The following is a 13645-nucleotide window of genomic DNA, read 5'->3' as shown; positions in this document are numbered from 1 at the left end:
TGAGTCCTCTACATCGAGAATGATATTGATGTCTATTTTGTATCAATTCTTTGCCGTGTTATATGGTTTTATGGTTTTTATTACTGCTCTAGGCGATTGACCAGCTCAACGTCAGGGGATTCTTGCCAACCTTCAACTTCTTGGGGAGTTTGGTGGAAACAATCCCCAGTGTTGCATTTATCCTGGTGACTCAATATGGTGAGCTTATTAACAAAAATAGTAAGATGTAAACTTAAAACAACTGCATCAAATGCCCCTGGGGAAACTGTAACTACAATATGGCCCGCGACAAAAATGAATTTGATACTTCTGATATACACCATGGAGTACTGTATTACTTGGTTTATTTTGTATACAGTATACAGGGTTTAATAATGTGTTATCAACTATCAGAGTTAGAAATAGGGAACAATGTTTAGAGAGGTTAACACTAATAGTTTATTAATAGATATTTATTTTCTTGAATAAAAATACTCTGTTTAAGAGGACTTCCACTAAAATATTAAATTTGTATTTGAAAGGATATTCCTCTCTGCATGAAAGCCAAGTCTGATAGCCATTTCAAAGTATTTATTAATGACTAATTGAGTGCATTGGACTGTGTCCACTTTTTCGATAAACTTTACTATTCGTTGCTCAACCCGAAACAGGACATCAGTCTTTTTCTCAAAATTGCATTTCTCACCCTGTATCTTTTTCTCTGACCTCACTCAATTCAGTCTCTCTAACTGACCTTTTCAATTATGCTCCAGCTGCTCTGAGTTGCTGTGTTACGCTCAAAATTCATATGCAATACATAGCCAACCCCGTGTTTGCTCTATCACAAGAAAATATTGTTCAATTCAACCAGTAGTCGTTCAACAGAAAGTCAAAGCAGTATTTGTTGATGGCGCCCCGCAGGTACTAAATGAATGCAAATACACTTCTCTGGGGCATCATTAAAAAAAAAAACAACAAAGATTCTCTCTTTGTCAATCTTATGATATTCAGTCCTTTGCTTCTTTCAGTACCATTTGTTTCATTTGATGAGCATCTTTGTGTGTTTTATAAGCTCCACTTGGAAACCCAAGCTAGTGGTGAGGCGCCTGATTCTGATGCAACATGCAGGCTACCCCTATTGACTGTAAACTGTATGTTTGTCCGTGACCTGTCACTCAACACATCTCCGTTGGATTGTTATCACTAACGACAACAGTCCTGCATTGACAACATGAGCAGAGTATATGTCACACTATCACTCTTGCTGGCTTGCCTTTCCATCTCACCGGGTTTGTTCATATCTTACTCCATTTTTACCAAACTTTGATTTAGTATTGATTGTAATCGAGAATGTTGCTGACAAACCGAGGATTAAATGCAAACTCAACTTCTCTGAACATTGAGGGCGGAGATCACAGTAGCCCCCATGGACCACAATAGTAGCCCGCGGGCCTGTTCTAAAAATAGGTCATCAGTGATGAGACATTTTCTGGGAATGTTGTCATGCTTAGTATTGCCTTGTCCATCGAAAAACCATTTTGGATGTAAGTCAGGGATTCTTGTTGAAATTGTGCATTGAAATACAGCATCTCTTGGCAAACATCAGCAAGACCTTATCGTATGTTGCATTCATCCTTCACTTTTACTTGGGCCCCTCGGGCGATGTCATCCCATTTTCTCTTTAACTTACTTGCATTTCCAACTTGGGTTTGTCTCCCCTGTTTCAGCAGCCCCAGCCCGTCGACCCCCACCCGCCCCCTTCTCCTCCTCCCTTTATTCCTATGCCTGACTCTCATCTGCCGCCTCATATTCCTTGGTTTAATCCAACATGTCTGGAAGCCTCGCTTAGCTCTTGATCTGCTTCACAGAGCAGCCCGGCTTTAGCTCGACTCGCCTACTTAGTCAAAGCATCCCGTCTCTCCTCGGCTGAGTCTCTCCTCCTGTTTGCAGCTGCATCACTGCCATGGAGTTAATCACTGTTTATCCTCCTGTATTTCCTTCTTCCAGCTGCTCTCTCTATAACCTATTGCTACGATTTATGTGGTATTATAGGGACATTTATGGATGTACAAAACTGTTTTTATCGGCTTGATTTGACCTCTGACAGCCTTGCTCATTTGGCGTCTAATTTGAGTTGAGGCTTTTAGGTATGTACATTCTATAAATCAGGGATATGGTAATTGTATTCTTAACGAGAAAGCCTCTATGTTGCTGCTGTCGATGTTATGTTTTCTGGCAAAAATGTTTATGGTGCTTGAGCTTAACTAAACGATTATTTTTCCAAATAGCTGTGTGGTCTTGCTTTCTTACTTCATTGAAATAATCTTTACACTTGTTCCTACCTCGCCTCCATCTGTCACATTCAGCCTCCAGCTATCTTTCTTTTGCAACTTTCTCCTCAGCACAATCCCTTTTTCAAATCACTGACACTCTCTCATCACAGCTGAGAGTAATGAGCATGTGATTAATGCGCTCATCTCAATTTATTCTCTCTTCCACTTTGCATTTTGTTTCACTCTTCTCTGGGGCAGAACCGCCGCACTCGTCTTCATGGCAGCATTTGTCCTTTTTTTTTTCCATTTTTGGTCACTACTAGACTCGTTAAACTGGAACTTAATAGCAGCACTTTGCTGCCAAGGGCTTTCTTTTCTACACGCACGCACACACATGCTTGTAGGCCTACTGACAAACAGCTTTTTCTTTCATTGTTATGAGTTTGGACACAATTTGTATGATAGATTTAAACAATTAGTCATTGTTGCATCCACAGTTTCTTTGGATATTTGTGGATGTATCTTGTCATAGCTCAAAAATGTTTACTCCCACCTTTGTCCTCCAGTGCCCTTACTTGAGCGCCTGTGCTCGGTTTTGCTGTATCCGGATGAAGTTGTGAAGGCATCTGTTGTCTATGTTTGGCTCAAGTTGTTGGGGACCTCTGGAGGCTCGGCAGCACAGTCCCTGCCAGTCACCACTCTGGACAGAGTTTGTGTCTTGTTGTTGCAGACCTTTGCCAACGCAACTTGTCCTCAGCTCATCAACAATTGCATTGGTGAGACATCACAACACATCATGAGGTGTTGATTATTATTTTTTATTATTGTATGCATAACCAACTTTAATTTGATGTATGAGAAAGTGTGCTGAAGCCTGCAGTCATGACTTGGTAAGTGCGAAGAGCATCATGAATTCAGATAGTTGTGGGTTATGCGATTTGACGTCATAATATATATATATTTTTTTTAATGACTGAAGTAAACTTAGTACTAGTATTCATGTGTCTTAGAGTTTAGCCACAATGTAATAGTCTCTAATTCCTGGAAAGCTGAAGTGAAAATTATTTATTGCCGTGATTATTATTACTATTATTAATAAATCATGGCTTATATTTCTCAACTTGGCTAGTTTTTAGGGTTGCAGAGAATATTCACCAAGTCTGCCTTAATGGCCAATTTGAAAAAGGCATCATTCAGGATTCAGAAAAGGATTATGATTTATTCTAATATCTTGCACTATGCACGGTTGAGAAAGTTCATATTCTTCTTTTATTCTCTTCACATGGCAAAACTGCATTTCATTTACTACATGATTATGGGATGTATTTTGAAATGACATGCTGTACCAATTGTATTTCATTTAAATTCTCCCCACTGAAAGTTGAGGATCTATGTGGAAATGTCCAATCAGCAGCTGGGCACTCAGTCCATGAGTTGAGTTGAGATACCGTGACACTTGAATGTAGATTGGCCCACATTATAATGCTTCTTGTCACACATTGTTCAACCCTCCACATGAGACTTGTAGGGTTCATATTAAAATTTAATGTGCTCTATTTTTTTGATGACCTCAACACTTTGGTGTATATTAAACCACGGTGTTTTATTCATGCTATGTATCAGCAAATTGCATTTATTCAGCACTTTATAGTCCTCAAACAGAATTGTTAGAGTATCATGTTGATGTGATGTCCCAGAGATGACTATTTCCAGAACAGATCTAGACTAAAACATTTTTTGTGCAATTATCAACATAACAATGCTCTGTATGTTTTATGATGTTAATTGTTTTGGCACCATATCTTCCATCTCATAGCACTGCTGTGGATTCTAGTGCAGTGGGGAGAGGCAGTTTCAGTTCTTATGAGCCATACTGGTGATCAGTTCATGTGTAGCCAGAATCAGAACACCATTTCCAACAGCCAAAACCAAGAGCAACAGACTCCTGACCACTGCCATCTCCCTCTCATCCTGAAAAAGGTCTCTGTCCAAACATCCTGCCTGCATGACCATAACTTGCATTTGGATACTGAGAAAGACTAATCCTGGATTAATGTGTCTTTGCAAAGGGAATCAAGGGGTTCTGCTCTGGATAAATATTTTTGCTTCGTGTCTGGGAAATCAATGTGTAGATGATGTTGGGTTAGCTTATCTCATGTTGGGTGATGGAGCAGAACCGCATCTTGGACTTATATTTGTGACTTTGAACATTCATACATTAATATCAATTATCTACTAGTAGATCAAATCAATCGTCAAGATAAACATTAGTAAGCCTTCTTATCAAATGGACCAAAAAGTAGATGAAGCAACAAGCATTCCCCTCGCTTCCCTGACTTTAGAGTTAAACCAAACAACAGGGTTGAACAGAATTCATGCCGTTCAGAGGAAATCCCATGTTAGTCTTCCTCCTCTTCTTTTTTTTCCGACTAAACTCTTCCCTCAAAACATGACATTTACGCCAGAGAGTAAAGAAAAAAAAAAAAAGCTCTAATTGGATATCATATCAAGACAAATTTATACCGCTTTATCACAGGGTGTCAACGTTAAACCAAACAATAATTGTTATTGTTTTGGAAACCATGCAAAATGTTTGTGTGTGGTTGCTGATTTCTAACAGAGCCCATTTTCTATTTCCAGTTACTGCTGAGTGGTGATGATACATTGCAGGTGACCAGTGCAAAGTGTATCGCAGCTATTCTTGTTCATTCACCCACTCAGTACAATGTTCCTTTTATTAAAGCTGACATACCAGGTAAAATGTGCATATACACATCAGATACACTTAGGGCTCTATTTTCATGCTCAGCGCAAGTTCCGGTTTAGCTATGCACAAAGGTGGGATCAAGTGTCGGTAATTTTGCAGACCCTTTAAAGCTGGAGCTGTGTGCTAAACTTTAAAAAATTGTATTTTGCACCGTTGTGGGTGTGAACACAGCTGACTTTATTCACCGACCATCAAAGTGGCACCTCCCGTTTCATTTAAAATCTGTTCATGAGAAGCTCCGCCCTTGTGCTCCATTTTCATACCCAGTGCAAGTCAAGGTTAAAAGTTTTCTTTCTTTTGTTATTTTCATAGATGGGGCCCAGTTGGAAAGGGGCGTTTGCGTAATTTTGGAAGTGACTTACTGACTGGCCAATGAAAGCGGCTCCACCCGTTCAGTTTAAATGTTTTGGTCATGAATATAGAGCCCTTATTGTTTAATTAATTATTAGATCTCCTTTGACTGAATCCCCTCCGCCCCCTCTCTCATTCAACTTAGAGTTTCTCTTTGACCGGCTGGCTGACACAAGCAATGAGGTGCTGCTGTGGTCTGTCTACAGCTGTTTGGTGTTACTGATTGAAGACCCACTCTTCTTCTCCCAATGTCACTCAGTTTATGGTGAGGGAGCCGTCATCCAGTTTTCTTTTGCTCTGTTTGCTTTGAACTGGTGGTAAATAATAGCAAATTCTTGAAATGTCCAGCAACGTGCCCACTTATTATATGAAGAAAAGTATTTGTACACAATTGTGATTAAATCCCTGTAAGGTCTAAAATGGAAGAAATGTCATGGAGTTAGAAGTTGGAAGAATCTTTACATCAGACTGGGATGTGTGGCCTGGTCTGTAGTCACCGTTCGCCCAGTTCCACCACTCGGGTTTTTCATCACTGAACTCGTCCAACTTTGCTTGCTTGATTTCAGCCTTGCCCAAAATGTCATGGTAAGATAAAGAACTAAGAACAGAGGAAAGGGATCTTTCATAAATCGAAATAATGATTGGTCATTGATTTCATTAATTTTAGTGGGAATTGGATTCACTTTAGTCTTGTACAAGTACATTGGAAGGTTATAATGCTGGCATTTTTGGTGGGTGTCATGTATTCAAATTTGAAGCATGTTTTTTTTTTTTTTTTAAAAAGCAAAGTCAGCCAAAAATTTTCTTTACAATTACAAAGTGGCTCTGTCCTGGAATGATACTATTCAAATATGTTTTGAATAGATTTGGATGCCATTCTGTCCTTTGCATGGTTGCAAGTCATTCTGTGAAGCATTATGGACATGTTCTTGTGTGTGTGCTAGGTATTGAATCTCTGGTGCGCAGTCTGAAGCAAGCCCTGCAGCTGACCAATGTCGATGTGCTGAAGCAAGGCCTTTTCCTCCTCACTAAGATATTGGAAAGGTGGGCCTACACAGTACCAAAAACTGTTTTAAAACGAGAGCACTACACTCGTAACGTGTCTAATGTGTATAATGAGTTGAGTTAAAATTGGTGAGATCCTCACATAGTCAGGTCTATAAATATTTAAACATTGACAATGTGCAGCAAGTGTAGGTGTACGAAATATAACACATTTTATATGAGCATCCAACTTTTTAAGGGGCCAAGCGTATTTGGACAACCTCACATAATCATAAATCAGATCACTTTTCAATACTTTGCAATGAAGGACACCCCAAAGTCTCGAATCCATGGACGTCATCTCTGGTGGTGCTCTGCCAGGCCTCTGCTGCAGCTTTCTTCACTTCCTGCTTGTTCTTGTTCTTATTATTGAAAAAAAAAACACAAATATGCAAATGAGTAGCTAAACCCTATTTGCTGTTAAATTTTGTCGGCTTTTTTTTATGCACAGTAGTTCTCAAAATGTCTGAATTTGCAGTGAGTTATTATACCAGTGGTGTCATTAGTATATGCGAGTAGTTTTTAATTGCCACTGCAAATGTACTTATTACCTTGTTTTTCGTAGTGTAATAAAGTACACATAAGTATGAGTATGAGTGCACCCGACAGATATGTTAGAGAGCTTGAGTTATCGTATATGTTGTTTTTAAGGCATACTACATGAAAAAAAAAATAATAATTTGAGCCATTATAATAAGATGTCTCCGTGTACACTGCACACACACACATTTTTTAAAAATTATTTTCAAACAAATTTAATTCAATTCAATGCAGTAACTAAAGAGCCACAATAACGCAGTCTGAAGTGCAGTTGAAGTCTGGCAAAGCAAAATGTTTGATATTTAAAACCTTTTAACATAACAATAATTCAACCATAAAAAATTATCATCAATATAATGAACATGTAACTTCTGCTTACTAGGAAATGTATTGAATGCTCACTTTTGAAAGGATGTGAAATTATGTATGCTCAACACTTTATGATTTACACGAGAAAGTTTAATTAGATTTAAATGAACTGTCTGCTGGCTTGTAAGTGTCTGTATATCAGCAGCTTGCAAAACACTGCCACATTTTTGGAAGATTGACATAATTTTAATTGGATGTTCCCCGTTCACAAACGACAAGATAGATAACTTACGAAAAGGTGTCCTTCACACTGCGTGACACAATGCCGTATAACTCACAACGTACTCTTTAAGTGTTGAACAAGCAAAAGTACAGTACAGAGTCCCAGTCAGTCACATGAAAGCTCATCACGGATATTAGAGCCAAGTAGAACCTTGTGCGTCGCATAAAACCGTTGAAGCTAAGGCTACGTTAGGACGTGCATGTGTCCGCGTGCGCGTCCATGCGTGCGTGTGCATACGCAAAGAGTTGAAAGGCAGACCACTATTGTGGCTACGGCGAGACAATCGTTTTGTTGCTGCATAATGTAGCAGTGGCAAACGTCAATATTTGGAATGTCAATAGTGGTCCTATTTATTATGTTAGTCATCTCGGTGTCTCGTGTAGGTTAAGGAGTGAGAATGTTGATTAAAACAACAAACAATTGGGCATGATTTACATCAAATTAAACAGCTTGTTTTTGAGATTTTAATCACCATTTCTCAAAAGCTAATGCAGTACTAAAAAGATTACTTTATTTCGATGTATATTAACAGGTTTCTGGCTGATACTTTAATTGTTGCAAAATGCATTGAATCCATGAATATATTAGCAATGTTTTTTTTTTCCATTGGCATCAAAATGTCTTAACTCAATCTTTCAAAATTCTCATTTTATTACCACGTGTCAAGTAATGTCAGTTTATGATTGTAAATGGTCTAAAATCTCTAAATAAAAAAAATTGACTCTTTTCTGGGGTAATATCACAGAATCACGAATAAAATGGAATTTTTAATGGAATTAAAAAGTAAAGAATTGAACTTGTTTTAAGCTCTAGGAAGCCTAAATAAAGTCAGGTGATTTACATTTAATTATGTGTTGTTGTATTTGTGTGCAGGCAGCCTACAAATGTGCACTTATTCCTCAGTCCTCCAGCATTTGTTGCAGTTTCAAAGGCTGTGGTTTGTGGACTTTCCTCTCCCTGCCTAAGAGTGGCTGCGCAGGCTGCCAACGCTGCCTCCACCCTCTTTCGGTACAAACAAATATGATAGCCACAATAAATTATAATGCTCGCTTCCTTTTTTTATTGATTGACATCCAAACTTGCCTTCAGTCATGAACACAGTATTCTGATTACATTAATTTTATTGGATTGATTTGATAGAGAAAAAAAAAATGTTTCCCGTGAAGTCTTACCTTCACAAACTTTTGCAAGCCATAAAACTCAAAACTTCTCCAGATTGAACCACCAGTCCAGACCAGTCCAATATCAGGAGTTACAAGGAATTGTGGGGGCCATCACAAACAGATTCCCCGAGCTTCCTGCCTCTAGCAATCGGCACAGTCGAGTGAGTTTGTATTCATATCTATTATAGTCATGTAAAATATTGTGCATTTAAATAAGCTGCATAGAAATTATATGCCTTGATTTTTTTTTTTTTTTTTTTTAATCCTGTGCTTTTCTTGCATCATCAGTCACCAGTTACCCGTTGGTCTGCATTTTCAAATTCCTCTGACCTAATTTATTTTTTTTCCTGCTACGTTAGCTTGTCATTGATGAAAGTTACTAAAACTCTGGCAAAATTAACTTTGTGTTATGATTTTGATGTCTAAAGCCTGGTACACGCCTAAATATCAACTGTATGATCTTGACCAAAATATTCTGCAATGTGAATGTTTAGAGCGTTTTTGTTTTTCTCTCTAATCTGCTCTGAAAACGTTGAGTCGACAATCAGAAACATGTTCAGTAACAATCAAAAACCGCTCATGTCGAAAAATCGAAATGTGTGTACATGGCTTTTCTTGATGTCCACGCCATCCTCACTTATTCTGTATTTTATCTTACGTTTTCCAATCGTTTTCTATATCAATAGGTGAGTTTGAAGAAGTCAGAGCACAACAGTCTGGAATCGTGTTCAGAAGGATTTCTGCTCCACTCCCTGCTTTGTTTTCAGACTGCTTGCAGGTCAGGCTGGAAAATGTGAAACTCAGTTGTAGACTTTCCACTTCTATTGGTTTTAAGGTATTGATCAATTAGGGACATTTTATGTTGAATGCGTCAAAGGTGTTAAAGTGGTCTAAAATATTTGGACATGTGACATTTTTGTGAATTTTATATATATGACAGGCCGACAGTATAAAAGCAGAGAATGATCTGTACAGCTTGACAAGACAAAGAGATGGCAATGGGAAATCATGTGCAGTAGGTTAGGGTGATAAAGGATGGAGATGGAAATAGATGGAAAGAATACGTTGAGGACTTGATGAATGAGGAAAATGAGAGAGAAGCATGAGTCTCGTCTTCGTCAATGACATCATGTGGTCGAGCTAGTGCTGCATTTTTGTTGGCTCGTTTTGGAATATGTCCTGCCAACATGAGCACAGCACTGATCTATCGGTAAATAAAACATTCTGCAAGTTGCTATCAGCAGTTTGATGTCCGTGGAGCAGCGTTTGTGTCTCCTAAACATCTGCACTCCATCTGTTGTTGACAACGATGCACTCTCCACTTTCTTTGTTTTTTCCCTTGGCAACAGTGCGGTCTCCAATGAGGATGGAATGGGTCTTAAACTGGATGGACGAGCTTGGCGTTTTGTTATTTATCCAGGTTTCTGTAAAAAAAAAAACAGCTCGCTGATATCGCATTGTCGTGCTTGAGCAGCTACAGTTAAGGAGGTCAGAGCAAAGCTTTGTTAGTTTTAGTTTCAAAAGCACTATTTTATCAAATGTAATCTTTGAGTGCAGACATCAAACTATACTGTGTAGATACACGTATAGAGAATATAAAACAAAAATAAACGTTTTGTAGAGAGGTCATCTTAAATGTCAATCATACAAGTGTAGGAGCGGCATTTTCTTCTTTGATGGATCTCTAGAAAGAACAGGGTATCGAGAGAGGAACTGTGACCTTGTTTGAGGAAAGCTGGAGTGGCTGAGAAGTCTGATAGTATCGCACAGGACTTGTTTGAGAGCAGCAGAACAGGTGGTGAGGTGTGCTGTAGGTGTGAAAAAAGAGTTTAAGGTCTGCATCATGGCCCTTAATGCTAAAAGCCAAAACAAAAGGAAAAAAGAATATCAACCTCCGAACACAAGTAATTTCAAATGCATTCTGGTCATTTATAAAGGCAAAATCATCAAATCTGTCCAAACTGTCGGCAAAAACTCTAAATGACTATGTATATGCCTGCTAGATTGGCTGAGGAGTGTGCATCAGATCCTGTTCTGAGGGAGAACACATTTACAGCTCCAACGAAGAACAGCCATGGCCCTGACTCACTCGAGTCTTTTTGCCAATGCCTGCTGCGGTGTTGTGACTCCGTCTGGATTCCCACCGTTGTTGTGAGTGTTGCCGACGCGCACTCTTCCAACACCTGTTTAATCATCTGCTCATCTTAAATGCATTACAAACACTAATAAATCTTGTCAAGGAATTTTCAGTTGTGTGCAGGTTTCATTTTAGTGCGTGTCTGTTTGTGTACATAGAGGCTGTGTGAATATGCAGCGAATCCTCGGATATTAGAGGTCTTCTACACAATCTTGTCATCCCTGTTCATCCTCCTTCCATCTTTCATGCCAGCCTTTGCAAAGAAGATGGGTCAGTGAAATTCCAGAGTTTTAATTTATTTCAGTGTGAGTACGTTCTTGATTTCAGGGTGATGTAGGCCACTAATCTAATAGCCAACATTCAGTGTCCATAGAATCATCCTGATCATGAAGTTCTAGTTACTACAGTATCCTCTTGTGGTCTGGACAATAACTGTATGAAATGAACATTTTTTTTTAAATGATGATTGGGACAGCAGGTGGCTTATGGGGCAGGGGATCACATTATTTTACCACGGTGTAGCTGGGAAGAGAAATTGAGTTGGAGTTATTTTAAAGGATATCTGAAAGTTGGGAGATTGAATGATGAGACTAAAACTTGAAATCAAATGTGTTATGGTTCATGTAATTTGGTTCTTAATATCCACCAAAGTTAGGATATGAACTACAAGAGAGAGACAAATTTTGGAAGGAGCTAGAGAAAGGTGGAGAGTCATGACTGTTGCATTCAGATTTTAATGGGCACATTGGTGAAGGCAACGGGGGCGATGAGTAAGTTTGGTATAAAGTAAAGATACTTTGAGGGTCATATGGTTTGGTCTTTAAGGAGACTTGTTGGTGGAGCCTTAACGTGCATGAAAGCATTCAAAGAAAGGGCAAAGCTACAAAGAAGTGGAACGTGAGAGGACTTAGGAGAGGAGACAACCACAAAGGAGATTTGACATTAGACGATAGTAGAGGGGGCAAAGGACAAACACGGGACACATGATGATGGGGAAAAAAAGCACAATGCAGGTCGGCCAGACAGACAAAATAGTGATGGGGAAAAATGTGCAGCTGGTTAGGGTTATTAAAAAAAGACGATTGTGCTAGACAAACGGACAGAATGCGTTGAGTTGTGATGAATGAGGAAAATAAGAGAGAAGGGACGGTAGAAGAGGCAATTGGGGTGGACCATTGAGCAGCGTTGATTAATAAGAGGGGAATTAGAAGGCACAAAATGAAAAATGGAAAGGCAGTTGGTCCTGATGGCACACCTGTAGAGGTACGGAAGCTTCTGTGCAGTTTTTGCTCGTTAATTCAATGGAATTCTCGAGGCTGAGAAGGTGCCGGAGAACTGGAGTAAAAGTGTGTTGGTGCTTATTTCTAAAAACACGGGCGATGTGCAGAGTTGTTGGCACTATCAAGGAATAAAGTTAGTGAGCCACACAAATAAGTGTCAAAGTTAGATTGGTACAGAAGTGAGTATTTGTGAGTAACAGTATAATTCCATGGCTATTTACTTTGAGGGTGGTAATGGAAAGAGACAGAGAAGGTCAGAATGAGCTACATTGTGGCTTTGTAAATCTAGAAAGCTTTTGACAGTACAAAGAGAGAGTGAGAAAGCTCAATGAAGACCGAAGAGAAGATTAATTTGCAGTAAGAGAAAATGAAGCTCCATGTAAATGGCTGTGGTCAAAAGGAAAAAGAAAAAGTGGATGTGATAAATGCTGCGATCGTTCATACAGATGGTGCGGGTGGGATTCATGGCCAGTGCCACGGGCGGTCTCAAGCCTACATAAAAATGGATGCGTTGTGTCTGGAAGGGTAAAAACTGTGCCAAACAAGTCATGTGATTGAATCGTGGTGGGTGACGCAAGAAAAAGTAGATTCAATATTTATGGTACAGTTGTTGATGTCCACGTGTGTGTTTTCGTAAAAGATGCTGAGTGTACGACAGCCTTATATTTTCATTTCCTTCTGCCGTCTACGTTGTAAAATTCTGCCTGCCCATCTTACCCCTACTTGCTGTCTCATCCGTCTTCTTTACCTTTTCCTCCCTCCAGCATCATCTGGTTTCTACAAGCTGGCTTTGGAGCACAAAGGGATTTTCTGCGTGGGAAACAGGTACATTGTAACGGGATAACCTGCGAATACAGAACTGCTACGCTAATGTATTTGTGTGTGAACATGTGTCTTTTTTGCTCATGGTGCCCCAGAAAGTTGGAAACCATATTCTGTTTCTCTGTATCGCCTATACAGCTTTCTTCGTTCTTTATGTGTTTATGGTCTAAAATGCTGCAGGCACTGTAAGCATAAAGCAAAACTGAACAACGTTTTAAAGAAGCTGCAGAGTTTTATTGTTGAAACTAAAACTAAATGATGGTCGTGGCATCACGTGCAGTTGATGCTTTGCTGAATTGTTCCTTTAGCGTGCCCTCATTCTGTATTTTTATGACTAACAGCACTCTTTCCGTCATTTCCATATTTTAATACTTATTTTCTCTCACATTTTCTTTCAGAAACGCACATTTAAATGTGGCTTGCTGTAATTTCCTACAGAAACTCAGTATGTGTTTGCTGTCTAAGTCAGTACCTGCTTCTGGCACCTCCCAGCAGGGTAGGCAGATACAAGCGCACAGAAGCACCACACACAGAGTGCAAACCCCCTTACTGTTTCCTGATTTAGTTTGTGAGTCTGAAATTCGATGTCAAGGTTTGCTTGATCAAAATATGAATGGATGATATATTTGAACACCAACTGTTCTGCTTTTCGCTGTTTCTTGATTTTTTTATTACTTGCTCTTAATCTGCATTCTGT

General features: G+C 39.2%; 1 protein-coding gene across 1 annotated transcript in view; it reads left to right on the top strand.

Moving 5' to 3' along the window:
* mei1 (meiotic double-stranded break formation protein 1) overlaps positions 1-13645 on the top strand; it is a 30180-nt gene that overhangs the window by 2196 nt on the left and 14339 nt on the right. The window contains exons 5-17 of the mRNA XM_088316351.1: positions 93-198; positions 2819-3028; positions 4069-4232; positions 4893-5007; positions 5516-5635; positions 6315-6414; positions 8420-8554; positions 8762-8870; positions 9396-9487; positions 10713-10860; positions 11005-11116; positions 12891-12951; positions 13347-13444. Of these exons, the coding sequence (XP_088172477.1) occupies positions 93-198; positions 2819-3028; positions 4069-4232; positions 4893-5007; positions 5516-5635; positions 6315-6414; positions 8420-8554; positions 8762-8870; positions 9396-9487; positions 10713-10860; positions 11005-11116; positions 12891-12951; positions 13347-13444 (1570 nt within the window). The remainder of the gene's footprint in view (positions 1-92; positions 199-2818; positions 3029-4068; positions 4233-4892; positions 5008-5515; positions 5636-6314; positions 6415-8419; positions 8555-8761; positions 8871-9395; positions 9488-10712; positions 10861-11004; positions 11117-12890; positions 12952-13346; positions 13445-13645) is intronic.

The sequence above is a fragment of the Idiotropiscis lumnitzeri genome, chromosome 15 (genome assembly GCF_059441095.1).
Source record: "Idiotropiscis lumnitzeri isolate Australia: NSW breed Sydney's pygmy pipehorse chromosome 15, RoL_Ilum_1.0, whole genome shotgun sequence".
NCBI lineage: Eukaryota > Metazoa > Chordata > Actinopteri > Syngnathiformes > Syngnathidae > Idiotropiscis > Idiotropiscis lumnitzeri.
Note: the sequence above shows the minus strand (reverse complement) of the source record. Positions and strands in the feature narration are given on the sequence as shown.